Genomic DNA, 26,356 nt, shown 5'->3' on the forward strand with positions numbered 1-26,356 from the left:
TTAGCATGATTTACAGATAGCAACTACATTTCACAGAAAAAAACATTCAATTAAAATAAATGAATTAACCCCCCTGTGACTTACCTTCAGAGGTTTGCAGGGTTTAGGATCTCAAGGAAAGTTACAAGCACTTTGGACAAGACTGATGAGAATACGGACAGATCAGAGCGTGATGAAATAGGGGCATTTCCCCCCTGGGGAGAACCACGCCTACAGACAGCCTTGGTAGTAATATAAGAAACCAGTACTTGATGTGGCAAGACCAGGGAAGGAAACAGAGTACTCTTACTTCAATCCAGCAGATCATTTAAACTTAGGTTTAGCACACCAAGGAGGCCCCAACTTCTACCTGGTGGGAAGAGACACACTGGGCTGGAGCTTTGTTAGAGCAGATCCTCCACTGGGACTCCACTGCAGAAGTCAACTCTGTCTCAGCATAGCAGAGAAACTGGCTCTGAACACTTCAAGAAGGATTTGCCTTTACAGGCAAAGACATTAATAAATCTGTCCTTAAAACTGCGCACGTCTTACCTTTTGCCTTAACCTCTCTAACCAAATCAGTGGAAATTGGTCACAAAGGGATGCTTCTCACTCAAAAGAGAGATCTAAAGCAGCTCAGATGAACTGTACCTTAAATGGCCTGCTTTTCTCCCCTAATCAAGGGCTGGGGCAAATCTCCCTCCGTCACTGCAGGTGTCTAATCACAGGAATCTCACCAGCACCACCAGCACCACCTGTGTGGCTCCCAGCAGACATATTGTCTGGTGCCTGGATTTTTATTCCTGCAATGCCTCTGGCCTGGGGTAGTTTTTGCTGATGTGGCTGATGGCCTTAGCCCCGCGCACTGAGCACAGAGCCAACCTGCAGCCACAACAAGCAGAAAAGATGAGCGTGATGCAGAGGGAAGTGTTTGGTGCACACAGCCAGCACTCCCCACCTTGCAAGGTGGGGGGTGTCACCTGTTTGCCAGCCTGATGTCCCCAGTTGCCACAGGCTAAGTGTCAGTTTGTAAAGGGCTGCTGGGACCAGGGAGAGGCTGATTTTTGAGCCTCAACAGAAGCCTCAGCTTCTGCACGTACCTTGCGGGAGGCCAACCCATGTGGAGGCAAAGGACTGGGACAGGCTGCGGAGCGGGGATGGGGGGAGAGCTGGGTACCAGCACGAGCCTGATGCCGCCGCAGCAGTGAGGCAGGGGACAGGCGTAGCTGGAGTCTGCTGCCATGCATCCCATAATGCTTTGTGCGAGCAAGTGACAAATGTAGGGCAGAGGAGATGGCCTGCCACCCCCCCTCTCCCCGAGTTGATCGGGTGCAGTGGGATGTCAGGGTATGGCAGCTGGGCTGGGCTTAGCTGCCTCCCGGGATTTAGCGTGGATGCGGCAGCACGGGCAGAAATTAGCAGGGCTGAGGATTTTGTCTTTTGGCAGATGCCAGAAGAACTGGAGCAGCTCAGGGAAGAAAAGTGATGAACAGTTCCTTCCTTCCCCCCCCGCCCCCTCCACCCCCATTTTCTTCAATGTGGAAACAAAGTTTTAAAATTTGGACGTGGAAATTTTGATTTCTGGAAATATATGTGAAATCGGAGGCTGAGGAATACTGATTACAAAGCCAATCTGCACGGTTAAGTGGCTCATTCTTTACGCAGAGCTGCCCGCCCTGCCCGCGGTGGGAAGATGCACGTTTTCAACGGCAAAGGGCCATTGGCCACCCGTGTGCCACCCGCGTTCTTACCAGCAACAGACACACAGGTCAGGAAAACCCTTTTCAGCAAGGACCAGCTCAGCTGTGCTCTGGAGAAAGTGTGGCGGGCACCAAACTCATCCCCAGCGCAGGGCCTTTAATCACCCGCGCTGCCATGTTCTCCTGGACCCTGCAGCCCCCACCCGCTTGCTTGTCGGTCCCCCGTAACCGTAAACACCTCCAGGGTTGACCGAAACCAAGGTCACCGTGACCTTCCTCCTGCCCTGCCCCGGGGGCTCCGAGCTGCGCAGCATCTCGCCGGCCCCTCCGCTTTAGGCTGGAACCCCGGGCTGCTCCCGGATGGCTCCGCAGAGCCCCGTGACCGGCGGTGCCGCCGCAGGCAGCGCTTCACCCGCTATCTAGCGGGGCTTCGCCGCCCCTGCGCGGCCTCCCCCGGCCCCGGCCCCGCGGCGGAGGGGGCAGCGCCGGTGAGCCCCGGGGGGCGGGGGGGGCAGCGTGGCCGACCGGCTGCGTGACCGTGCGCTGGGGGCGCGCCGGGGCTGCCGGTGTGCCGCGGGGGGAGGCGCTCCGAGGGGAGGCTGTGTCCTTCGGGGGGGCGTACGGAGGGGGTGCGCGCCGACCGGGGGGGTGCACACTTCGGGGGGTGGGGGGCGGGCAGGGGTGCGCCCCCGGGGGGGTGCGCGCAGTGACTGGGGCGGGGGGAGCGGCGCGCGTACCGCGGGGGGCTCCGCAGCCGGAGCGTGTGCGCCCCCCGGCTGCTGCCGGCCGTGCCCGGAGCCGGCGGCTGCGCAGGGCCCGGTGCCGGGGGGTGGCACCGCCGGCAGCGTCTGCGGCGGGGCGGGCACGGCGGAGCGCCGCCTCCCCGGGCAGCGGGGCGGGCCGCCCGCTCGGGCCCTGCGCGCTGCGGCCTGGCTGCGCCGGGAGCGGGGCCGATGGAGGCGGCGGGCGGCGGCGGCGCGGCGGGGGGCGGCATCGCCCTGCACGACTTCAGCGGGCGGCTGGGCGAGCAGCGGGTGCACTTCCACGCCATGCGGCTGCGGGACTCGCTCTTCCTCTGGGTGGGCGCCGCGCCCGCCCTCGCCAGCCTGGCCGTCGCCATGTGCAGCCCCCGCGTGAGTGTCCCCGTCGCCTCCCCCGGGCTGCGGGACCCCTGCGGCGGGGCGGGGGGGTGGGGGGCGGCTGGCGGGGCCCCGCCGCCGGTGGGGACTGACCGGCCCCGTGCTCTGCTCCCGTTGCAGGACAGCATCCCGGTGGCCGCCTCGCTGCTGGGCGATCCCTCCGACACCGCCTCCGCCTGCCTGGCGCAGCGCTTGGGTAGGTGCGGGCGGCGGCGGGGCCGGCTGCGGGGCGGGGGGAGGGGGGGGCTGCCTTCCGCGGGGGCGGGGGGGCCGGGCGGGCCGGGGCTGGGCCGTGCTTGTGGCCGTGGAGCCGCCGCCCCGGTGTGTGTGGGGGGCGCGGGGGGGGCTGGCTCGCTGCCGCCAGCAGATCCCCCGGCAGACCCCCGGCACCGGCGGTTTCCACGCGGAGTCACTTTTTCCCAGCTGTGTGCGAGCCCCGGCCCGGGGGCTCTGCCTCAGGGCGCGCCGAGCATCATCCAACGCGTATGTTCATTTAATATTTAAGTTGTTATTTAATATCATATTTAATAGCCCAACCCGGGCCGTGGGTGTGAGGCAGGGAAAGCACATGCTGGTGCCTGTCGAGTGGGATTTCCAGTGACCTCCATAAACCTGCGATGCTTCTGTGCGGTGGGGTGGCTGTCACGCAAGGCACATGCATTTTGCCTAAAGATGAAGCCAGCCCTCATCGCATCTTGCACCCCTTAGCCCCCACATTCTGGGAAGTTCTGGCCTGGAAGGTTCTGGATCGTCTCACAGATGTCAGCGTTTGTTCTGCCTGGCCTTGCTGGGCACCTCTGAGGATGTCTTCTTTTTCAGCATGTGTAAGAGTATCCCGCTATGCCTAGCGCAGTGCTGACCTAGCCAGATCCCTGAGTCTTAATGCTTTCAAACTCCTGTATCTCCACTAAAACAAATACCTGGCCTCATGCGTCCTGGCACCTTCACATCCCTGGCTGCCGCATCATGCTGGTCACTCATCATCACCTGCCTGTCACTGATGCAGCTCCAGCTGGTGAGCTGCTGCACTACTTGGTACCAGGTTTTAAATGCAAGATGCTGCACTGCTCAGTTTCATCTTACTTCTGTTACTTTGGTTGGAAGCGCCATGTAATTCTTCTGAATGATTTGTGTGCTGATCTTTGTTACGGGCGACATGCCCTGAGTTTGTATTGTCAGGTAGTTTGATGAGTCTACACCTACTTCTTCAGTATGGCCACTAATGCATTTATCAAAAAGGGTTGCTTACAAGACTGATCTTTGAAAAACAGTACCAGTGTCTTTTCTTCTTCCTGCTAACTTATCTTTTAATAACTGCTGTTGTAGTCTCCCCTGCTGGCAGCTCTTTCTCTACTTACTGGCTTCAATCATTTCCACTTTAAGTAACAGTTCTGTGGGGTATTGTATAACATGATTTCTTTCTGTGTAATTAGTGCATTATCATTAAGAAGTCAGTAAAAATGTAGTCAGAGAGAGTTTACTTTGGAGAAAGTGTTACAGTTCATGCTGCTTTCCATTTGGTCTCTGCGTTACTCATTACTACTTCTGAATCTTGCTCTAAGCTTCTGTGTGGCACCAGAGTCAGGCTAACAGCTCTGTTGTCTCCGTGATTCTCTGTTGTCTCTGTGATTCTCACCCTCTCCTGTTCGGTTTTTTTTTGTTTTTTTTTTTTTTATTACACATCCTTGCTATCTCAACTCTTAAAAGACTTATTACTGATGTCACAGATAGGGTTGGTAGTAACGTGCCATTCTTGTATTAGTTCTTTCAGTATTCTAGGTCAGAGGCTGCCTGGGTCACCTGACTTTTCTCCTAGTAAGTGGCCTCGGTTTTGCTGCCTTTTTTTAAAAAGGTAATTTTCTTATTTACATTGCTAATTTCACATACTTTGTTAGTGAGAAGCGAGTGTTGCTTGGTACTGGAATATTGGTTACTCTTTATCCTCAGAGCATAATGCACCTTCCTATTTTTTTTTTTTTGGTGTGCCTTTAGTGTCTTTCATTATTTCATTTTAAGCTTGCTGTGCCAGCTACGGCCCAGCTAGGCTTTTAGTCAATGTTCCTCTGTATCTGTGCCATCTAAACTCTGGGTTGCAGATATCCTTGCTAGTCAGCCCCTTTTATATTCTATTTATACATAGATACTATTCTTACTCGTGCTATCCTGCTTGAGGATATTGATACTGTATTGAGAAAGGCCTGTAGAGCTTTTTCACCTTTGGTTGGAAGGACAAAGTCAGTAATACACTTCTGGCTTTGAATAATTATTTTTCCTCTTCACCTGAGCATAACTGACTTTTGAAAAAAGAAATACATCTTCTTTCTGAAATCCTACAACTTAGTATTTAAGCTTGCTGTTGGCACTCCAGCAATTCAAGTCAGCTCATGGTCGCTTATTCCAAAATTATTTATTCTCCTGAAACCAGTGGATCTGCAAGATCATCACTAAGCATCTCTGTATCTTCTTTGTTCAGAGTGTTCGGTAAGGAAATCTGTGTTCTGCCTTGGCTAGAAACACCAAGCTTTACTGTCATTGGTGTTTAGTTTTCCTCTGGGAAATTAAACCCTGTTACTCCCATAAATTCTGTAATAACAGAGATGCTATTCACAGCCATGTCTGACTTTTAGCTGTACTTCCAAGGTAGCCTTTCTAACCATCCTGCCATGTGGTAATCTTCAGGCAGGCAGTATCTTCCCTGCCACTGCCCGCCCCCCCCCCCCCCATGCCGTCACCATTTTTAGCATACCGTTTCCATTCTGGTCTTTGCAAGCGCTAACTTAAGTAACGCATGATGCCATTTGAATATAAGTATTTTTATTTCTTATCCTTCCCAGTCTTAATTCAGTCATCTGCCATTTATTCTTGCAATGCCAGGTTCCCTGCCACAGGGGAAGCAGGAGTTTCAGTGCTGCTGTGCATCAGTGTACACGTTCTCCCGTGTGGAGACTGGTAGGGGCCCTAGCCAGAGCAGCTGCATTTGGTGTACTGACTCCTTCCTTATTTCAGGGTTGGGTTTTTTTTTTCCCTTTTCCATTGCTGAAGACACATTTGCCATGTTCCTCTTCCTCTTTCTACCTATTTTTACCTGTATCTGTTTGTGTTAGGTGGGTGGACTGTTTCCCACCAGCCTGCCTGATTGCTTTGGCATGAGATATGTCTCGCTAGTCAAGAAACCCAAATCCTAAAAGATTGTTTCCCATAGATTAGTGGAGTCCGATTCTTGAGAATGCCTTGTCCATTAGTGCCTCCCTTACCTGCCTGTCCTGAAATCACAGTGCTTTTGGCCACAGTCACTGCTGAAAAGCACCATGGCTTCATCTTCCCTCTGTAGGGACTGGCTGGCTCTCAGTGAAGATCACCTTCGCCTCTTCTTTGAGGCTTTCTGGGCTGGGCACAGTTCTCCTCCACCACCTACCTCTCTTCCAGCATGAATGGTCTACAGACTTTTAACGCCTAATGCTTGTTCTGTCCATTCTCCTGCTGCTACGCCTCTTCAGGCTTAGGACTGGTGCCCAGTCCATAAGGTTGTAGGAGTGGGTCTGTGCTGGCATAGTGCCTCCTGGCACCTGGCATGCCGCGGCTGCTGGAGAAGCTTTCCTCCACTTCGAGGGGCTGGTGCAACAGGGGTTATTAGCCAGGCAATGTGAGGAGCAGCCCCGCTGCAGGGCTTTTTCAGTAAGCCTTATCTTTTGCAGTTTTCTGCTTTATTCTGAAGTTGCAGAGAGTCTTCCATGGAGGCATAAGGTCTTCCCTCTTTTGTCCTTCCCGTAAGAGTCCACGTGTCCAAATGAATCTGCAGGCAAGGTTTCTCTTCCCAAGTAGCAAGTGATAAGACAAGAGGAAACGGCCTCAAGTTGCGCCAGGGGAGGTTTAGATTGAATATTAGGAAAGATTTCTTCACTGAAAGGGTGGTCAAGCACTGGAGCAGGCTGCCCAGGGAAGCGGTTGAGTTGCCATCCCTGGAGGTATTTAAAAGACATGTGGACATGGCGTTTGGGGACATGGTTTAGTGGTGGACTTGGCAGCGTTAGGTTTGTGGCTGGACTCGATAATCTTAGAAGTCTTTTCTAACCTAAATGACTCTGTGATTCTATGAAGTGGGGACAGAAAAGGTCCTGCTCCCCCTTAGAGCCCGGGAAGGGTGCTGGGAGCAGAGCTGCTTGGTGCAGGCAGCCCTGAGGGATTCACGGTGTTGCTGGGAACTGGAACAGCATCCCAGAGACTCGGATGGATCTTACGCAAACATAATTAAGAAGTTGAGTTTTGACACTGCAGTGTACAATATAGCTTCGTTAGCTAGGATAATGGTATTAATTAGTTCAGAATTAGCATTGCATTCATTTAGGGCATGATGATGAAGCACTAGTGCTTACAAAACATGCTGCTTTATACCACAAAATCTGGTGCCAAGCACTTTTGCAATCAGAGCAACGTGCTGCATTACATCAGCATTTTGTAGTGCCAAGTCTTAAAAGGCAAATGAGTCCTTGCATTTCAGAAACAGCTCTACTTTTACTGAGCTGGGAAGCTGGTAACCTGTTAGAATGGAAAATAATAATAAATTGATTTTCATAATGAAAATGCCTCAAAGGACTTGTTTAACTACATTTTGTATGTCTATATAGGTCTTCTGTAGTTAACTTTCTCATGTAGAAAGGACCGATGTATTAGTTCTGGTGTCTTTATTTTAATTTTTTAAATTTCAGATGATATTTTTGAATATTCAGCACAACAGTCTGATTTGTCCCTAGCATCATCAGCTCCCAGCTCAGCCCAGAATATCTCGTGACCTGAATACCATTTTTTGTCCTCCATTTTACACAACTCAGTTTAATTTTAGTGCCTATTTTGCCTCTATGGTGCTTACATTCTTCACAAAATTTAGCTTTAGCAATATATAGAGAGTTACAGCTTTGCTATATTACTATGGTAAAATCTAAGTAGGATTCCATTTTATTTATAAAACACTTATTGGTGTTATCCGATCTGCACTGATAATTAAGTCTTCCTTCCCCAGTGGACATTATTTTTGTCACTGTTAATTAGCTCTGTCATGGAAGGCAGCTTTTAATTTTATAGCACCTCTCTCTAGGTATTTGTCATTACAGTAACTTGCAACTTGTGCTCAGCTTCATCACGTCCAGCCCAGGCTCTCCAGCCTCTTGAGTGTTCATGGACACCATACAAATAAAGGTTAAAGGAAACACATTTGTTGACAGCAGGCTTAGACAAGACTGGTGCGTGCTTTTTGGGAGCCTTTTTAGGGGTTCACAGTAAAACAGAACTTTGTTAATTGGGGCCCAATCACTTTCCTGTGCACTTTTCCCTCTGTTAAGTGTTTTCCACAGCACAGTTACCAACTCATAAACTAGATTTCAGTGCTAAGAGTCCAGTATAGTCTGTGGTTTCACTTAAACTGTACTATATTTAAGAAGCATCCAAAATCCACTAAAAGCACTGCAAGGCTTTTTAGTGACTTAATGGCTGTTTGCATCAGGCCAAAGACTAGTTGGTAGTCACCAGGCTTATATTGCCCATTTCAATGACCTGCATAGTTTTGCCCAACGTGCCAGTGCTCAAGGTACTTGTTCTGCTGTTCCTTTATAACTGGGTCCAGCTTGGCAGGAGTAGAGAACGTAGTCTTAGAAATCTGCATGGTACAGGTTTTTAAGAGGCTTGCTTGACTACCATCATCACTTTTATATAAAGAGCAAACTATGGCTGACTATTGTTTTGTCTTTTAGCCAGCAAGACGAAAAAACAGATATTTGTTAGCTACAATCTTCAAAATACAGACAGCAATTTCACCTTGCTCATAGAAAACAGGATCAAAGAAGAAATGATGGCTTTTCCAGAGAAGTTCTGAGTTTGCATCATTATAAAATAACCTGAAGTTTTTGTTTTAGAAAACCTGATTGCAATCTTCACACTGACATTTAGTACATTTGTTTTGTATTGTTTTGTTTGAATTTGCAATTGTTATTAAATATAGATGGACCTAAATACACTTGGACCTGGATTTTTTTTTTTTTTTTCAAATTTGCTACTCTGTTAAGTAGGGGACAGGTGAGTAGAATAGAAAATATTCTGCAATGTATGAACATCATTGTAAAAATGTGCGCAGAGTCTGGCCTCCATTCAGTACTGGGATCTGCTGGGAAACTGGTTCCAAATTCTAGCTGTACAATTAATCTGTTACGGATTAGTATTGAACATAGTATGGCAGCTTGTAGTGCTCAAATAAGAAAGCCCACATTTTTGTGTTGTGAAGCTGTAACAAAACGAGTGTTGCTTTGCTCCTTTTAGCCCCTGTTGGTTGTTGATACTAGTGCTAAACACTGGATTTCCTTCAATCTCTTGGGCACTGAGGAAGGGTTTCACAAAGGGTTATCTGTACATCCCTGAGGGCTACACAGAAAGGAAAAGCACAGCTTGAATTTCAGGGCCATAGATAAAACTGTCAGGCTGCTAGAAGAGCATCATGTGTGTAAATTGAGCATACTTAGAAAAATCAGAGCGGTCACAACCACCACAGCAAAGTGTCCTGCTTCTACATCTCTGGACTTGCTTTTAGGTAGGATGGATATTCTTTCAAAGGCAGATCCATGGGCTGTTTTGTTCATTGAGAAAGGCAGGTAAAAGTGAAATATACCAAAAACTCCAAACCAGAGCCAGTGGCAGGGTAGCCATTTGCAGCTGTTGGTGTGTGCCATGCTGTGGCACACTGCCTGTTCGCAGCAATTTGCAGGAACACTGAGGTACCAACCTGATGAGCGAGTCCAGGTTATTTCTTTTTTCATTGCAAGTTGAGCCCTGCCTCAGGCATAAGCTTCTGATACAAACAAAACCCACTGGTACTGCTGCTAGACAACTGTCCTAAGTTCATCAGTTTTTCTGTAGGGTCTTACCTTGCTGTGGCACCGTAATCAGCAATTAAAAACTTTAACCGAGAGGTTGCTGATGTAGAGGGTGCAAACCTGATGAGCCTCTTGTCCAAAGGGGTTTGAACACCCAGTGGCTTCGGTGTTGGCAGATTTGATGTGGGCGCAGAGGGCCCTTCCTTACCTGCTGCGAACAGTCACTGGTCCTTGGCTGCAGTTCAAGATCAGAATAGCAAAAAACAACTGTTGGAGGGTATTTTCTTTTTAATTTACATGAGCCAGGAAACAGACTCAACCATTCTCCTGTGATTATAGTAAAGGATAATTAGTTGCAAATCAATGTGCTGATTTAATTAGCCTGATTTACAAGCAGCTCATTCTGTTTGTAGAGGAGGGTAGGACTGTTTGCTGAGATGCCACTGACATTAGCCACTGCCGAGCCGTTCCAGAAGTCATTGCGAGGGAGCCAGACCAAGGAGAGCAAACTGATGGGACAACGTCTTTTTATTCTGTACATTTACATACAAAGTTCTTTTCAGTAGGTACAACAGATGTAACATCATGCAGACATTTAGCTTGTAAGACTGTTTTCAGTACTTGATTTAAGCTTGTGCTATGAGGAAGCACCACCAGACTATTCATGATCAAAACATACAGTAACACGATTCTTTTAAAACTTCATCAGAAACTGAAATGGGGAGGGAGGTCTCACCCACTAGACATAACACACCGTACTCCTTTCCCAAAACATTTTACACAATACATTTAAAATGAGGTTTGTAATTTTATTTTTCTTAAAAAAAAAAAAAGTTACAGTGGGGGAGATCATCCCACCCACTTAATAGCGTTGTCTTATGTGCCAGCTACAGGTGCGACTTGACATTCACAGAGTTCAGTTAATGGCACTTCTGCTTCCAGTTTGGTGACCTTTAGTGTTGGGTCCAGGAAGTGGCAACAGTTAAGTAAAATACTTCCATTAAAAAAAAAAAAACAACAAAACAAACCCAAACAAAAAACCTGCTCAATGAAACCAAGAAGTAAATCACACAAACCCCTTTCTGAGTGACCACAAAACACTTGCAAACGGGCGACTTGTTATCCATTTGCAGTGTGTCTGGTAACAAAAGCAGTACCGAAACCTTAAAAGGGGACAAAACCCCCAACATCAAGCATAATGTCACTTTCACATTTTTGTTTAAACTTACAAAGATGGAATAAAGCCCTTGAATGGTAAACCCAAAGGAAGATTCACTGATGAACTTAGAGGTTACTGAAGGTTCACAGAAAAAGGCCAAAATGGATAGGGCAGCTCTGACCGCTTTCCCTGTTGCAGTGGCCAGAAAGAGCCACCTGAGAAAAGCCTTTCCTGGTGATGGCTGTGGAGGAGACGCAGCTGCGGAGCTGGTGGTGCAGCAGACCAGGACCCCAGCAGAGCGCCCTGTCCTGCTGCAGGACCAGGTGGAGCAGGGTAAGCATCTCCGTATTTCCTTTCTGCCCTGCTGCATCACCTGGTACCCGACTCCTCCACGCAAGATACGCTTAGCAAAGGCTTTTCAACTCTGTGAGCGTGTGTGGAAAAAATTAATCATCACAGAAGTGTTTATTTTTTCAGGAAAAGGAGCAAAACTGGAGCTGCCAAGGCAGGGAATTAAGTTTGTGTTTCATTGTCGTGACAGAGGCAGAGGGCCAGACCAACTGGACAAGTTTGGGTTCCCCATGTTGCAGAAGATCAGTACCGACTACCTGGTTTCAGGCAAAAAAAACCGCAAAAGCAGTAAATCAAGTCAATTTCATAAGATTTTAAAAAAAAAAAAAGCTGCATGTTCCTGTCACCTAGTTTGTTTACTATATAAATGTTGATATGTTTAAACAACCAGTCACTTCCCTGGGCCCGTCTGTCATCAGAGAGCAACCACCAGAATAGGAAACAATAAAGCGCTGTGGACAACAGCGGTGAGCACACCAGGACCGCTGACAGTGCTGGAAGCAGCCAGTTCTATAGACTTGTGGATGGTCTACAAAAGCCGTACCGTAGCTTGAGCACACAGGCACAGAGACCATGAACGAAGGAGCTGCTGGCTCCACGGCACGATGGACGGCAGGACGCTGCTCTCCGCCTCTGCGCTTGCACCTTCTCCACTTTCAGGCCCTTTTTCTCTTCCCTTAAGACTTGTTTTGCTTCTTCAATTTTTTTGTTGTGAAACCCTGTTTGTTTTTCCCCCACCTCAATGTGCGTGGCTTGCAACAAGCATCTTGCATCGAAGGCAAAAGGTATTGCACAAATCTGGCATGTGAATACTGCGCGAATGGGGAACACCTGGGCTTTTTCCTTAGGTGAACACTGACTGCGGAAGTCTCAGCACAAAACAAAAAGAGAAGCAGCTGCGCTCAAGCTCGACAATAAAACTTGAGTGCAAGGAAGATCGGGCTCTCACTGTCACAGCAAGTCTAGCAAAGGTGAAAAAAACCAGTAGTGTAACTTTGGGCAAAACTACCATCAACTGGTCCAGTGTTTCTTACCAGGCTCAAGAAGAACCCGAATGTCCACATCCTCTGTACAAAAATTAGCAGCTTTAGGACAACATTGTTACTCTGAACACAACAATCTGTCACTTCTGCAGGTCTACCTGTCCCCTTGCAGCATCTGAGGCTGTGCTACTTACTGCATCGCCCACCCGGGAGCATGTATCTCTGATTTATTGGGGACTGTAAGAAGACATCGGCAGCCTAATGGAGGATGGAAATTGTTAGGTACAGTAGTTAATTGACAATATATACAGCAAAGGAGAAAGGGGGAGGGAAGGTAGAGGAGGAAAGTGCAAATGAGCACTTTCTACGTGTGTGAACGCAAGATGTACATCAAACAAAGTGGCAATCATATGGACACTCAATACAACATTGACATCCTGCTGCTCTGTTTGTCTGAACGTCTGCACTACCGAGCAATCACAAATGGATGGCCTGAGTGAGAAAGGAGAAGAGGGAGGGAGAGCAGGGAGATTAACTACAATGCAAGAAAGCTGTTTGTTTACAAAGTCCTTGCATTGAACTAGATCCTCACGATATTCACACAGTGAGAACCAAAAGCCGATGGCCAAAGGAAATAGTTGGTTTGGGGCCTGGAGGAGAGAAGTTGAGTGGCCACTATCAAAGTGCCATCTGCACAGCAGGAGACAAACTGGATGTTCACTTTGCTTAGGCTAGAGTAGGACTGATCCAATTTGAGTAAACTTTTTTTTTTCCCTGAATGAAAATCCTACGAGAGCAGCTGGGGATGCGGGGAAATCTGTGTGAGTTCATTGTATATTCTTGGGTCAGAACCAGAAAACACCTCTAAAAGCCCCAAGACAGCCAACAGCAGACCGTAAGTCATTATTCACAGGCCATCAACTCATTCCTTTCAAATAGTCACTTAAACATTTTGTCCGTGTAAATTTAAACCCCGAACCCTGGTTCTAAAACCAGGTAAGATAATACCAGGACACTCATTCCCAGGAGTGGGAAGCCCAGTTGTACTGTCTTTTGGAATAAAAGTATGGATCGTAGCCCATGCTCCTTACTTTTCACCTCTGCTGGTCTATGCTCTTCCTCTGGAGCAGTCAGTCAGAGATTCTGGGCCTCCTGGTAATTAAAGCCATTCTCGGCAAAACTAATTTTTGCATCATTGGTCAGATCATTTACATTATCAACACTACTATTAAAGACCAGCAGGAACTGGCTAAAATAGATTAATGGACTCTTAAAATGCAGAAGGCTGATTCTTGTTGAAAATCAGCTTATTTGGGTAGGGTTTTCTTCACTGCATTCAGTAAAAAAACCCCAAACTAATATAGAAAGTAACTTATAAGTGCACATGGGCTATAAAAACAAACACAAGCTGCCTAAAATGCAGTCAGAGTTTGAGTCACAACAGGCTTTGCTCTGTTTTTTCGTTTTTTCTTTTTTCTTTTGGTGTACACAAACACAGCAGGCAACGTGGGCGCTTGGACTTTCTAGACAGGCAGAAGAATGTTGCACAAGTCTAAGTTTCAGTCAATTCAACTTTGCAGTGGATCCCTCTTTCCTTTAAAGAAACACAAAAACAAAACAGAAAACAATCCCCCCCATGGTTTCTTTCTTGGAATGGCTGCACCTCTTATAATAAGATGGCTTCATTTTTGTGATCTATGAAAGGAAAAGGAAATAAAGTGCTTCTTGAGAATAAATCAAAATAAATATACATATTTAATGGCAGGAAAAAAAAGAGTTCTGAAGGGCTACCTCCAGCCAGGTCTTTTCTCAGATGAGTCTTTTCCCCCATAACTTTTTCAAGAGCAATCTGCACAACAGTTGAAGATGCCAAAAGTTGCTTTAGCAGCAGAGTTGAATTCCCCCAAATCTGTGTCTGCTCCATCACTGGTTTGTAAAATCTGTGCAAAACACCTTTGCCCAAAGTGCTGCTCCTCCTGCACAACAGCATCAAATAAAATACAAAAGAAAGAGGAGAATGGAAAAAAAAACAAACGAAAACCCCACCCAACCAAAAACAACAAGAAAAAAAAATCCACCCGGTTACATCGACTTCATCCCATTGGCAGTGGTGTTCTCTGAGATCCCGTCACTCACGGCTGCTGAGTCATGAAGGCCAGAGTAATCCTTGAGTTCAGAGTTTGTCAGGAGCAGGGGCTGCTCCCCCTTCTTGTGTGGCAGGAGAGGCTGCCGGGTGTAATGTTCCCCGTCCGGGATGTTCTCAGGCAGGTTCTGGTTCTTGCTCTCTGGCAGCAGCAGGATGCAGATGATGCAGATGAGCGTACAGCAGGCGAAGATGACATGGTGGAGGAAGTAGCCTTTCTGGTTGTGAAGCTCCATGATGGGGGCGGTCAGGCGGCCGAAGCCCGCGCTGGCCAGGACCAGCCCCAGCCCGCCTCCCCTGCGGACACAGCAGAGGTGAGAGCCCGGCCCCGCAGCCCCCTCGCTCCTGGTCCCGCAGACCAACCCCCTGTCCAGCACGCACCTGAGCATCAGAAAGCTCTGAGGCAAGCCTGGCTTGCTCACAGCTTTCATACTGCACGGTAACTCAAGCAGGGAATTGCTTTGCTGTCGTAGATCATTGCTGCCTCTTTGCCTCAGCGTGGGGAAACAACTATACCCACTGCAGTAGCTTTTCACACCCGTGTAACTGCCCCCGTGTAAGAGGAAGAGGAGCTTTGTCACGTGAGTGTGTAGACAGCCCTCTAAACTATTCCTATTTCCAAGTATTTCTATATTCAGTGGAGGATAACCAGATTTCACTTCGCATGCCAGCCTTCTCCAGCTCACGCCAAGAAGCAGTAGGTGCAAAAGTCAATTTTGGCTGCCTCTAAAGTGTCTTGCATCAGTCAGCAGTGGAGGCAGGAGATTAGACTTTATAGGCCACTACCCTGGTCCCTTACACAAAACACTGAGTGCTGAAATATTTTCTCCATAAAAACATGTTGTGGCTGGAACCTCTCAACACACTGATGTTATAATAAAATGCACACTTTTCAGAAAAAAAAGATAACATAGCTAGTGGTCAGAACAGGAAAACAAGAGTTTGGGATTCATTTCTGAGACCTCCTCTTAACTCGCTGTACAAGTTCAGGTACATCCCTCACTTCACTCTTTCTTGTTCTTCTTGTATCACAGAAAGGTTACAAAAAACTTAGCATTGGTGAAATGCTTAAATTATAAATAGGTAACTTTATAAAATATTTATAAAATAATAGCAGAAATGCTTATTACTTAAATGCAACGTGCTTGTGTATTGAGATGATACATGCACGCACAACAAAAAACAACAGAAACACATTAAAGCTTAAAAAAAGTGCAAGAATAACCTCATCTTCCTCCAGCTGCAAGCGTGGCAGTTGCTTGTGCAAGCCAAATTCAGTGCTCTCTCATGACACTCGCCTATGCCAGCAACCTCTCTTGCAGTCCCTCGTCTTGCTCATCAGCCTCTCCAGCTGCTGGAGCAGCGGGCCGGGCACACCTGCAGCACCATGTGCATGCCCACCTTGTTCCGAGGCACAGCTCGTGCTCATCTCTGCTGGGTGACCCCGCGCAGAAGCGGCACCACAGGCGTTTCTCTGGGGCAGACCATTCCCTCCTTCTGCTGCGGCACCACTGAGGTCTCCAGCCAGCCAAGTGTCACCCTCAAGTGACTTGTTTTAGTAAAACCTTTGAGAGTGGCAGCCTGTCCTTCATTTCCCAAAGACGCTGCTGCCTGCAGAGGGAGGTCTCCCTGTGAGCTTAATCACTGGCACCCTGCTCCCCACGCCTCCATCCCCCGGCTCGCCTGGGCAGCACGCTTCCTGCAGCTCCTCTGGGAGATGCCATCTATTCCCAAACCCTCTGGTGATCAGATAGGCTCAGGTGCTTCAGTTCCTGGCCCAAAAGCAGAGATGTAATTATTAACGATAACTGGACCTTACAGAAGACAACTGAACTGCTTTACATCAGCCATTTGGAAAAAAAGAAAGCTTCATCTACTATTGAGCATACTAGTAATCACAGCATTACAAACCTACAAATGCCAAATTCACTCAGCCAACCACCGTGTTAAAGCTAATCTGCACCCAATCCTTTCCAAAACCCACCGCTGCTTACTTGACAGCTGAAGTGCAGCAAGCACAGGGTTCAAAAGATGCTCTTGGGACACTGACTGGATCAAAAACCCACATATGCACCTTCTAATTCTTCCGACTCGGCAGGGCATTTTTCACAGACAACAGTGATTTCCCCAAATACTGCAAAAGCCCTTATTAAAAACTTGCCAGCTTTCCAATGGCAATTTAGCAACCCAGCTGAATGCGGCCATTGTGCAGCTGGCCTCCCTGCAACTTCATTAATACGCTCACATGAGTAATCGACACAACCAGCCCTGAATGCATGGCAAATCACTCTCCAAGCTGGCTCTGGAGCAACAAAAACCTGGCTTATTTACATCAGTATTTGCTACAGCTAAATTGTATCTCAACCCCCAAGAAGGACCTGAGGTGAGTTTTAAAAGCCCCTGTAGAAGGCCATCAAACAAGCTGAAAGGAAACAGGAAAAGGCAACAACAAAGGCGGCTCTGTCATTACAGGGCAAGTAGCTTCAGATCTGGAAGGGGAAAAAAAAAAGTTTTTCCATATGACACCAGTCATTAGAGCAGGCATTACTTTATCCAGCACCATCACAACCTGACAAAAGAATGCTTGAAAATACATTTCGGTATGTGTCCTAGAAGATTTTTTAAAAAATGTTTGATTATACTGCAAAGACATAAATTCAGGGGTGGGGGGAGGGGAGGAGAGAAAAGGAAACTGAAAAATGCTGTCAGGAATTTTTTGTTATTCACATGCACATCAGAGAAATGGGTACAGGGCAAGAGAGGCAGCACCCTTGTAATTCACACTTTCTGCAGGTGCTACAGGGCAGCAGGTGGAAATCAAAACCATTGAGGGTGTTTTTGGGGCACCGCTCTTCCTCAGTGCCAGGTCTCCCGTGGGAGGAGGCCAGTGTTGGTGCTTCCAGGGCGCTCCAAGCTGCAAAGCAGAGCCAGGAGAGGGACTGTGAGGGCTGCTGGCTTATGGTCCTGGCGTGGGCAAATCATGAAAGGACCTTGGTCCACAATTTTGCCCTCAGAAGGGGCCTCCTAGCTCACAGGGGAGAATTTCCTCGCTCGCTGCCGCAGCGTTTTTTTCGGAGAGCAGCAAAACACCCTCAGTGATATTCTCTGCTCAAACCAGGCTAAGCCCAAGAAAGGGGATTTGCCCTTCTCACCACTGCTCAGGGGAGCAGAGGAACGTTAATCCTATCTTCAGATGGCCATTTGTCTGTCTTGAGCAAACATCTGGGCGGGTGGCACGGCTCAGGGTACAAAAGAGCCAGAGCACCACTCGGGCTGGAGGAGTGGAGAAGATTTTGGGAGAGCACGTGCTCCAGCCTCCCGCACAAAGCAGGGCCAGCACTGGATTCAGTCCAGGTTTTGAGGGCTCTGACCAGCCAGCTCAGGCACTTCTTGAAGTCAGTCCTTGGAAACCTCCATGGTTTTTCCCTGCCTTTCCTGTCTGTAAGTGACCCTGTTGTGCGCTCAGTCCCAGGCCAGAGCTTCTTTGGCACACCAGGGCATCCCTCGGCTTCACGGGGCAAGGCGCTGCCTTTGGAAAGCCAGGCCTGGTTCAGGTCCCAGTAAACAGCACCGTACCCGCTGGAAATTTGGGTTGAGATGGCTCTTGATGGGTAAAGCTCCTAATTTCTAATTTCCACTCTCCATTTCTTTGGCCAGGTGGGCACAAAAGCAGGACAGAGAGAGAAAAACCAGCAGATCTCTCTCCCACTTGGTAGTAACTGAGCACACAGAGGACGGGGAGAGGACACGCTATGCTTTCCTCAGCCTATTCCTACCTAGTAGCTGGGCAGACTGCAGTGGTGTTCCCATCAAGATTGTTAGAGATGGATTATCAGCACCCCTTAGTGCTTAGATTCAGTTTTTGGAAGGAGCTCCATACCAAAGCCCCCGGTACAAGGAACGGGAGCTGCAGGTGAAGCTCTCCTAACCTAGCGCCAGGAGACCGGGGTGCAGCGCAAGGGTACAAAGACCCCTCTGTGCCACATGACAGCATGGGACCTTTGTGCTTCTGGAGCAGGTGGCACCTCTGGGCGATGAAGATGGCTGCTTTCCTCCTACACCGCTGTAACTGTTCATCTCAACCCCACAGCAGCAGAGCTGGCCGGGTGCTACGGCTTCACTATTATGCCACCACTACTCCGACAACAGCAGCGCTGTCTTCCTCCCTTAGGGATGGGGGATTACAGGTAAAGGATCTGATCAGAGAAACCCCAGAGATGGCCCCAGTGCTCTCTCTGCCTCCCTTTTCCTTAAGGCTCCTCCACATTCAACCAAAAGTATATTGACATGGTCTGACACGCTGAAGGGCATCCAAGGCAGTATTCTGGGGAACAGGTTATGAGGGAGCAGGCAGATCCCACCAAAACCCAAGATACAAGGAAGCTTAACGACACACCTCCGCCTGAGACAGGATTACACACCGCGCTGAGCGCCACCCACTAATTAGAGCCCGGAGTGGTTCTTATCAAGAGCTTCACAGTGACAGGACCACAAAGCACTGCAGTGTCATCATCCCTATTAATAAATGGGGACCCTGAGGCATATCCAGCTATGGTCACTCGCCTGGTGTCACCCAGCAGAGTCGGGGGAAGCAGAATTTCAGCTCCCAACTAGGATTTTGTCCCCTTCCCTGTAGACATATAAATGATTTAAGAAAAATAGCTTGCAAAGTTCACACCGTGCATCTGACATTGGTAGATTCTCTTCTGGTTGACGTGGCCAATTCCTTATCTATGTGTCTTTCAAACAGAGACAAGGAGAAAATTAAAGAGGCATAAAACCACCATACTGAGTGACACACACTGAAGTAAATAGCTGTTAGTGTTTTGGGTGCTGTATAACCTCACCACTCACATTGCCTTTCCCTGTGGAAATAACGTTACCTGTAAAATACATTCACAAAGTCAGATTGCTTGGAAGAAAAGGCCATGGATCAAGGAGACTCTGGCTACTCAGCTGACAGTTTTGCTGTAATACTTCTGCAAAGTTATTGAAAAGGTATATAATTTGGAGGGGGGAAAAAAAAAAAAAGAGCGGAAAAAACCGAGATTCCGCTTCCCTCCACCCTCTCTTCCTCCCATCCATATGACCTACATTCCTGGGAAATTCAATGGAGGCCAGGCAGACTCCTAAATTGCTGCAGCATTGCTGAAAACATAATCTAGAACACAAAAGCACAACCTTTGTGCTGTGAAAGGTAATAAACAGTGAATACAGAAAATGGTACAAAAACCTGACAACACATTTTATGAGAAGCTTTCCAGCAAAGACCATCTGCCTGATTTCTACTACTGCCTGGGGTGAAAGCACTCCTTTTTAAAAAAAAACTTTGAGCCTTTGCTAAAATAGATCTGGGTGCAAAGAGAAAGATGACTATCTGCAATAAAAGGCAAACCACTCACACTGATGCTGCTGTAGGAGAGGCAGACTTGCAGAGCACCTGTACACACCAAAAGCATTTAACACCACATGCTGCAACACCTCCTTTCCATCAAAGTACCCCTATAGCTGGCCTGATTAATTAATGGAGGCAGGGATTGCTGGCACCTATGTCCTCCTCTGCACACTTGTGGAATTTCTCTTTTAATATCAAGCCACATATTCACATGGTCACTGCTTGTACAAGTCCAGCCAGAGTATGTGAAGCAGTGACATGGTTCAACTGCACTATCTGGTTCCGCTAAGTATTTAAGACCATACTGCACTGCAAACAAATGCAATTCATGATGCCCAGCTTACTGAAAATCACCACGATGGGACACAAGGTGGAGCTATGGGAAACAAAGCCTCTGTCTACAGACAGGCATTTACTTGGGCAGACTGACTGCAGTGACATTAAGGAGCAGCCCAAAAATTGCTATGAGGTCTCCCAACTATGGGGGATTTCTCCTCCCATACAGTGTATTAAGTTACACAGTCAGTTATCAATTAAATGAGGATAATTTCATCCCTACTCTTTGAAGAGGGGACTCCAGTGTCTCACCTGATTACTGTGGGTGTGATTTCAGCACAGAAGAACACGCTGAGGCTTCCAACCGCATGCGAAGAAAACATACCCACGATGGAAAATGCAGTAGAGAATTTGTCTTTGACACTGTCACTCATACCTGCCAAGACAAGTGTGTTTATGAACAGTGAGGATAAGGCCAAACTTCCAAGGAAGAAAACAAGGAAAAATTGTTTCTGTTACTCATCCTCCCTAGACAAGAACTTGAGTAATTTTTGTAATACTAATTTAAAACTGGTATTTATAAAATCCATTCCCTAAGCACCTGAAACACAAACATACCTGAAAAAAACCCCATAATGCCATGCCAAAAATGGCAGTGATCTCTGAATTGCTTATGTCCAGCCACCACAAAAAAGTAAAACCCAAGAAAAAAAATAGATCTTTGGGCAGTCTTATAGGCACCAGCCGCTTCCCTCCCACGTTTGACAGACAAGCGGAGGCAGCCAGCGTTCATCAAGCTGCCAAACATCTGGTACAGCTCGGTGGCTTAGGCACCAGGGAGGCTTGTAGGACAAGAGGGAAAGAAATAACAGTGCTCCCGTCTCCGTGCTAAGCCCCTGCACATGATCAGTCTGCAGACTCTGCCCTAATAGCCAGCTTGACAGCCTTCACCTGACACCCTGGGTGAGAAAAGCTGATGCCAAGGACGGTGAAGCCCTCCCCTAAGTCACTGTGTCCAGCAAGGCTCTTTGCTCAGTCATTTCATGGCTGGATGGCAGTGAGGTTTCCAGGGGTGAACAGTGTCTACCAAGCACAGGGAGAAACCCCAGTAAATCTAAACAAAGCTAAAGGATTCTGTCTCCTGGCCACAATGACAATACATCTCTCATTTGATCCCTGCTCCCCACCTTCTGCGGGCAGGGATGGGATATCTGATCCAGGGTTGCACAAGCTCCCGTGGGTCCCTCCTGGCCAGCGAGGAGGCCACGTTGTTTGAACAGGCTATTGCACCATATGAGGGGAACACATCATGCCTGACAGGAGCACTAGGGAAAGGGCTGGAGCTTTGCGGCCAATGTCCCCCACCTTCCTCCAGCCAAGTCCCAAGATCTGCTTGGAGAAAGGGCTGCTCGGCAGCATGCAGTCTCAAGCAGGTGCACTCTCTGGGTTGGATCTAATGAAAAATAACACCTGCTTTTGTTCTTGCTGAACATATCAGCTGTCTGGAGAGCAAAAGGTATTTAGGAGCTCTTTGGTTACAACTTCCAAAACATGCTGCAGCCTGCTCAGGGCTAAGCTCTTTCTGCAACGCACCCCAAACTGGGGAGAGAGAGCAAATACTGCCAGCAGAGAAGGATGTGAGTGTGGCACCTTGCAAACTATGGGTCTCCGAGGTAACTCTTGCACAGCGGGTGAGGCTGCACTCCTGACCCTCCAGGGAGCCGGGGACTGCTCAGCAGAACAGACGCAGAAAAGCTGGGCAAGGTCAGGTCCATTAAATCAAATACAGAAGGGTAAATTTTGTTCCCCTGTAGCCTGTTACTGCATTGCTATTATAGTATTTCAGGCTGGGATAAGTGTCCAGGGAAGTATCTTCTAAAGGTGCCTAAGTCCCCTTATCAGAAGGGACTTTAGCATCTCAGATCTTTCTGGAAAAAAACAGACTGGCAATGTTGCTTCTGAGAAGGAGACTTTCTAACAAAGCCTTGCCCCTTATCTAAAAAATAAACCTTGGGTGATCTTTGCACCTTCTCTTGACATGCAGAGGCGTGTCAGACTGTGGAGGGGATGCTACACTGAGAGACTGTATATAAACGAAGAAGCCAGCCTGCCAGCGGGGTCCTCAGGCACGGTGTAGAAGTGGCCTTTCCCCCTGCACCCGTCTGTGGGAGCAGCTCTCCTGCGGGTGCTTTGGCTCCAGCCTTTCAGATCTACCCGCTCCCGGGGGAGGGCTTCCCACACGGTGCTGACCCATCTGGAAAGCATACCTGAGTCTGGAAGTTGACTGTATTTTCCAATCACTGGATCCAAGACCACAGAAGTTAAGAGTACGATAAAAGTAAGAGAGAAAGGGAGAGAACACAAGAACATACTATTGGTTACATACTTATTTATTCAAAGGAAAAGAAACAAACCCAGGTAAATTCCACATGCCACCCTAGCCCCCTGCACCCCACTCCCACCCCCTGCCTTCTCCTTTCCAGTGCCATGGCTGGCACATCTTCCCCTGGCCACCAGATAGAACACACCATTTCCAGGCCCCTTTCAGCTGGAGGACAGCATGCTAATGAGGCAGTGATAACAAACACAGCAGTAAAGCTTTTTTAAGAGCCCCAGAATTACCACTGGGATTAACACAAAGGCCTCTTTGTCATTAATGAAGGGGGAGAAGAGAAACTGCCCTCCTGCTGCAGCCCCAAGGGAATGGCCTACAGAGGCTTTAGTTAGAGAGCAAAACTCTGGGCATCAGCACCGTCACACTGGTGGGAGACTTATTTCTCACCAAAACCCTGAGCTGGTGGTCCATGTGCCACACTAGCCACCAGCTGCCATGTGTCCCAACCGCAAAGGAGCACATGGCAGTACTGGGAAGCAAGGGGCACAGCTTTGCTGGTCATCTCCCAGGTTCCTGCGACATCCCAGGTGACATCCCAGGGTCAGGAGGAAGGGCTGAACACGGCAAGCCTCAGAGGCCACCGGCAAGCCTCAGAGGCCACCGTGGGTTTCCTGCTGATGGGGAGTACCCCTCTCGCTCCCTCACCCTCCTCCTCAAATTCTCATTTTATTTGCCCGTTACACCCAGACTGCGCTACGCTAAAACACGCAGGAGGCTGTAACAGGTATCATAAGCAGCAGGGTCACTCCAAACACTGTGCCTAGCTCTTCTGAGGAAGAAGTGGGGCATGGTCTAGAGCGGGGGGAGCCAAACTACTCTGAAGTTCAAGGCTGCCTTTGCTTCCTCTTCTCACGAAGGGAGGGGTGAGGGCAGGGTGGGGAAGGCTGGATGGCACTGAGAGCATCCTCGGTGCCGATGTAGCAGGACGTGCCTGGAGCCCATGGCTGCTCTCAGTTTTAGCAGCTTTGCTCACAAAACGACCTAAACCCGCTATGGAAAAGGTTGTAATGATTCCTACAGGGTGTTCCTCCCTACCTCCCTCACCCCTTTTTTGTTGTTGAAAAGCTGCAACCAGATCTTCATGACTCTAGAGCAGACTAATGGCTCTGGCATGCTTTCTCTCCACTAAGCAACTGCATGTTTATTACCTCAACAGCCTCAATAAACATCTGACATCCTTAAAACCCGAATAAATTAGACTAATCTAGTATGGAGAGACCCTGATGGAAATCACCTCAAGAATGTGGAGTTTTGGGAGGCTGCACACAGGCACAGCGTGCATCTGCATGTGAATGGTTGCAGCCCATCGATGGGCTGGGGACTGCTGGACATGGTAAAGTGTGCTCAAAGGGAATGTAAACATCTGTGCCAAGCTGGGAGCAAACACACACGATGTTGGAGTTGCCTCCATGCCATGAAAGAGGTTCCCTGTTTTCCTCCTACACTCACAAAAAGCATGTCTGCTGAAGGTTCACTTAGTAAATGCTTTCAGGAAACACGATCTGTAAATATGGAACAATTCTTGCTGCCTCAGGGCTGCCTTCAGCATGTGGGAATGTGAAATCTTTCCATCCTTAATGCAAAAAACTTTCTCATTAAAGCCCTTAATTATTTCTAAACTTAGAAATGAAAAACAGCAACAAGTTGTAGTGTTTGTCGCATATCCAGTTTGTTCAAACCATGTCTCAGTGCTCTTCTCCCTTCCTTGGGGTGAGGTTTCATGGGGCAGGGGTCTAATGGTTGGCAGCTGTGAGAGGGCAAAGCATATCCCACCTTCCCTCTACTTCAACACCTCTCTCTCTGATCCATCAAGTTCAACTTCCTCATCCAACAGAAAATTAAGACAAGGCAATAAAATAGGGAAAGAGAATATTTCTTTAGCAGTTTAAATAGCTGAAGCAGCTCAAAAGGGCCAGAGAAAGGTCACTGCCTGCAAAGGAGAAGGCAGGATACTCTTGTTTTTGGCAGGAACAACCCATTTGAAAAGCTATGTCACCTCACAAAATTATGTGTATATATTCACATGGGCTATACATACACACTGTGCTAAAAGTAGGGTCTTTCAGCTGCATATTTCCATGCTACCTATATATTACTTGCAGTAGCAAGATGCTCAGAGCAGGCAGAGGACATACATCTACTGCTTTAACTTCTGTTTGAGGCCATTTGAGAAGCAGACTGGAGTGGGAAGGTTTTCCCTTCCCAAGCCCTAACCAGCTCTTTTCCCAGAGGTTATCTCACTGAATAAAATTAAAAGCATTTTTTGTTTAAGTAACAGTCCTAGAAGCAGCACCAGTGCTCAATGAACTTCACCACGGGGACTCATCCAGCGCACAACGGCTTTTGTTAATGAACCTAAGACAACAAGTGTCTGGGGAATTCTTCAAACAGATTCAGCTTCTTAAGCTAAGCAGGTGTACGGCATGTCAAATCTGAGAAAGTCAAAGGAAACGTTCATAATTCCTGGTCCCTTGTTTGCATGTCAAACTTGTGTGATCCTGAAAAGCTCGTGTCTCCAACTTACAGTTGAGAAGGCCCAGCTGCAGAAGTGATGCCAGGGCCGTAAGGATCATGAAAAGCAGGAGTCCTCCTCTCCTCCCCAGAAACCCAACCACTGGGCACATGGCCAGGCAGGATGCCAGCGCAATCCCGGCCATGGTGTAGTAGTCCGCGTAGAAGTTGTGGGTAATCGCCATCTTTGCTTCGTGCCCCATCATGCTTTTTGCAAAACAGTGGTGTATGCCATAACCAGTCAGCCTAGGGAAAAGAGGAGAGGGCAAGAGGAGATCATTGCTGAGAAGGCAGCCACGCACTGCAACGTAATTCAACGCAGGAACATGCTAATGCACGAAGAGTTTCTTCCTCTGCAGCAATACAACACCTAGTGCAAAAGGACTCATCTCAGACTTCTAGGTGCTGTAAAAATAAGCAGCGATCAAAAGAAGCAAAAGAAAAAACTCCACTCAACTAGGCATTTGCAGTCTACTGGCTTCATTCATATAACTGTTGCTTGTGGTACGATCAGGGTACGAGCAACTTCACAAGGACTCCTAGTGTGTGATTGCTTTTCCCAGTGCACTCGAGAACTCCCATCTCAAGAAGGATATCTCTCTGTTCCCAGTGCATCCACTGACAGCCATAGAGCCAGCGCTGCTGGGATGAAGCAGCCCGTGTGCTTGGACAGCAAAACACCCACGCAATACAACCATGTCTTCCAGGAAGACCCGCCTGTCTGTGTCATTTGGTCAGACTAAAGACTGCATCTCACTTCCCAAGCTAGCCTGTTACAACTGAAAACCTCTTAGAAATGGAAGTCGCAGGTGCTGCAATGATTCTTACAACTATGAAACAATAAGCCCTAATTCGATCTATGAATTTACACCACCCTTCACAGCAATGTGTCTCCCCCTCTTTTAAAAAAGTTTCTTCATGATGCCAGTGATCAACACCTTGCCACTCCATTGCACTCCTCCTTCTCCTGTCTGCCCCTGCCCAGCAAATAAAGAGCAGGGTGCTGGAGGTACAGAAGTTGGAGGAGAAGCCCCAGCATCACCCCTGATGTGGTGCAAAACTGCAGGAAAGCTGCTACGGGAGGTCAGTGCTCCCAGCCACCCCCGTCACAGCACAAATACCCCTGCTGGGAAGGGCCTCCTGCCCCTGGCATTTGGAGCAGACAAACCTCGTGTCACAAATTAATTGTGCCTGACAGAGCAGCAGGCACAGATCCAGGTCTCCAAAAAATGAATGGCAGGTACATTACACTGATACACCTCTATCCTCCTGAAGGTCAAGAATTTGAAGTATCTCTCAGTGTAAATTGGATATTAATATAAACATAGAAACAGCTGGGGGAATATGCAATTGCTGAGTGCCTGACAGCCCAGGGCCTGGGGAAATTTCTCTTCTGATCTTGTGAATCAATGCTATAGTTCAAAAATACACCCCCAATACCAAACACCTTCCCCTTGATAAAAACCTA

General features: G+C 48.1%; 2 protein-coding genes across 5 annotated transcripts in view; one reads left to right on the forward strand and one right to left on the reverse strand.

Annotated features, from left to right (window-relative positions):
- The first annotated feature begins 2,548 nt into the window (after window positions 1-2,548).
- On the forward strand, window positions 2,549-8,825 carry PSMG4 (proteasome assembly chaperone 4). The gene is made up of 3 exons (XM_055798430.1): window positions 2,549-2,812; window positions 2,939-3,014; window positions 8,563-8,825. Exons 1-3 carry the CDS (start codon window positions 2,633-2,635, stop codon window positions 8,682-8,684), a joined length of 378 nt encoding a protein of 125 aa, XP_055654405.1. The 5' UTR covers window positions 2,549-2,632; the 3' UTR covers window positions 8,685-8,825.
- Window positions 8,826-10,185: 1,360 nt separating this feature from the next.
- The window catches only part of SLC22A23 (solute carrier family 22 member 23), a 113,736-nt gene continuing 97,565 nt past the window's right edge, over window positions 10,186-26,356 (reverse strand). For 2 of the 4 annotated variants that reach the window (XM_055798427.1, XM_055798426.1), the window contains 4 exons: window positions 24,902-25,134; window positions 22,250-22,282; window positions 20,295-20,418; window positions 10,186-14,608 (listed from right to left, as the gene is read on the reverse strand). In XM_055798427.1, the coding sequence (XP_055654402.1) occupies window positions 14,251-14,608; window positions 20,295-20,418; window positions 22,250-22,282; window positions 24,902-25,134 (748 nt within the window). In that variant the 3' untranslated portion in view covers window positions 10,186-14,250. The other 2 variants (XR_008746253.1, XM_055798428.1) reach the window with 2 other exon arrangements.

This window comes from Falco peregrinus, chromosome 3 (assembly GCF_023634155.1).
Source record: "Falco peregrinus isolate bFalPer1 chromosome 3, bFalPer1.pri, whole genome shotgun sequence".
In the NCBI taxonomy this organism is placed as follows: domain Eukaryota; kingdom Metazoa; phylum Chordata; class Aves; order Falconiformes; family Falconidae; genus Falco; species Falco peregrinus.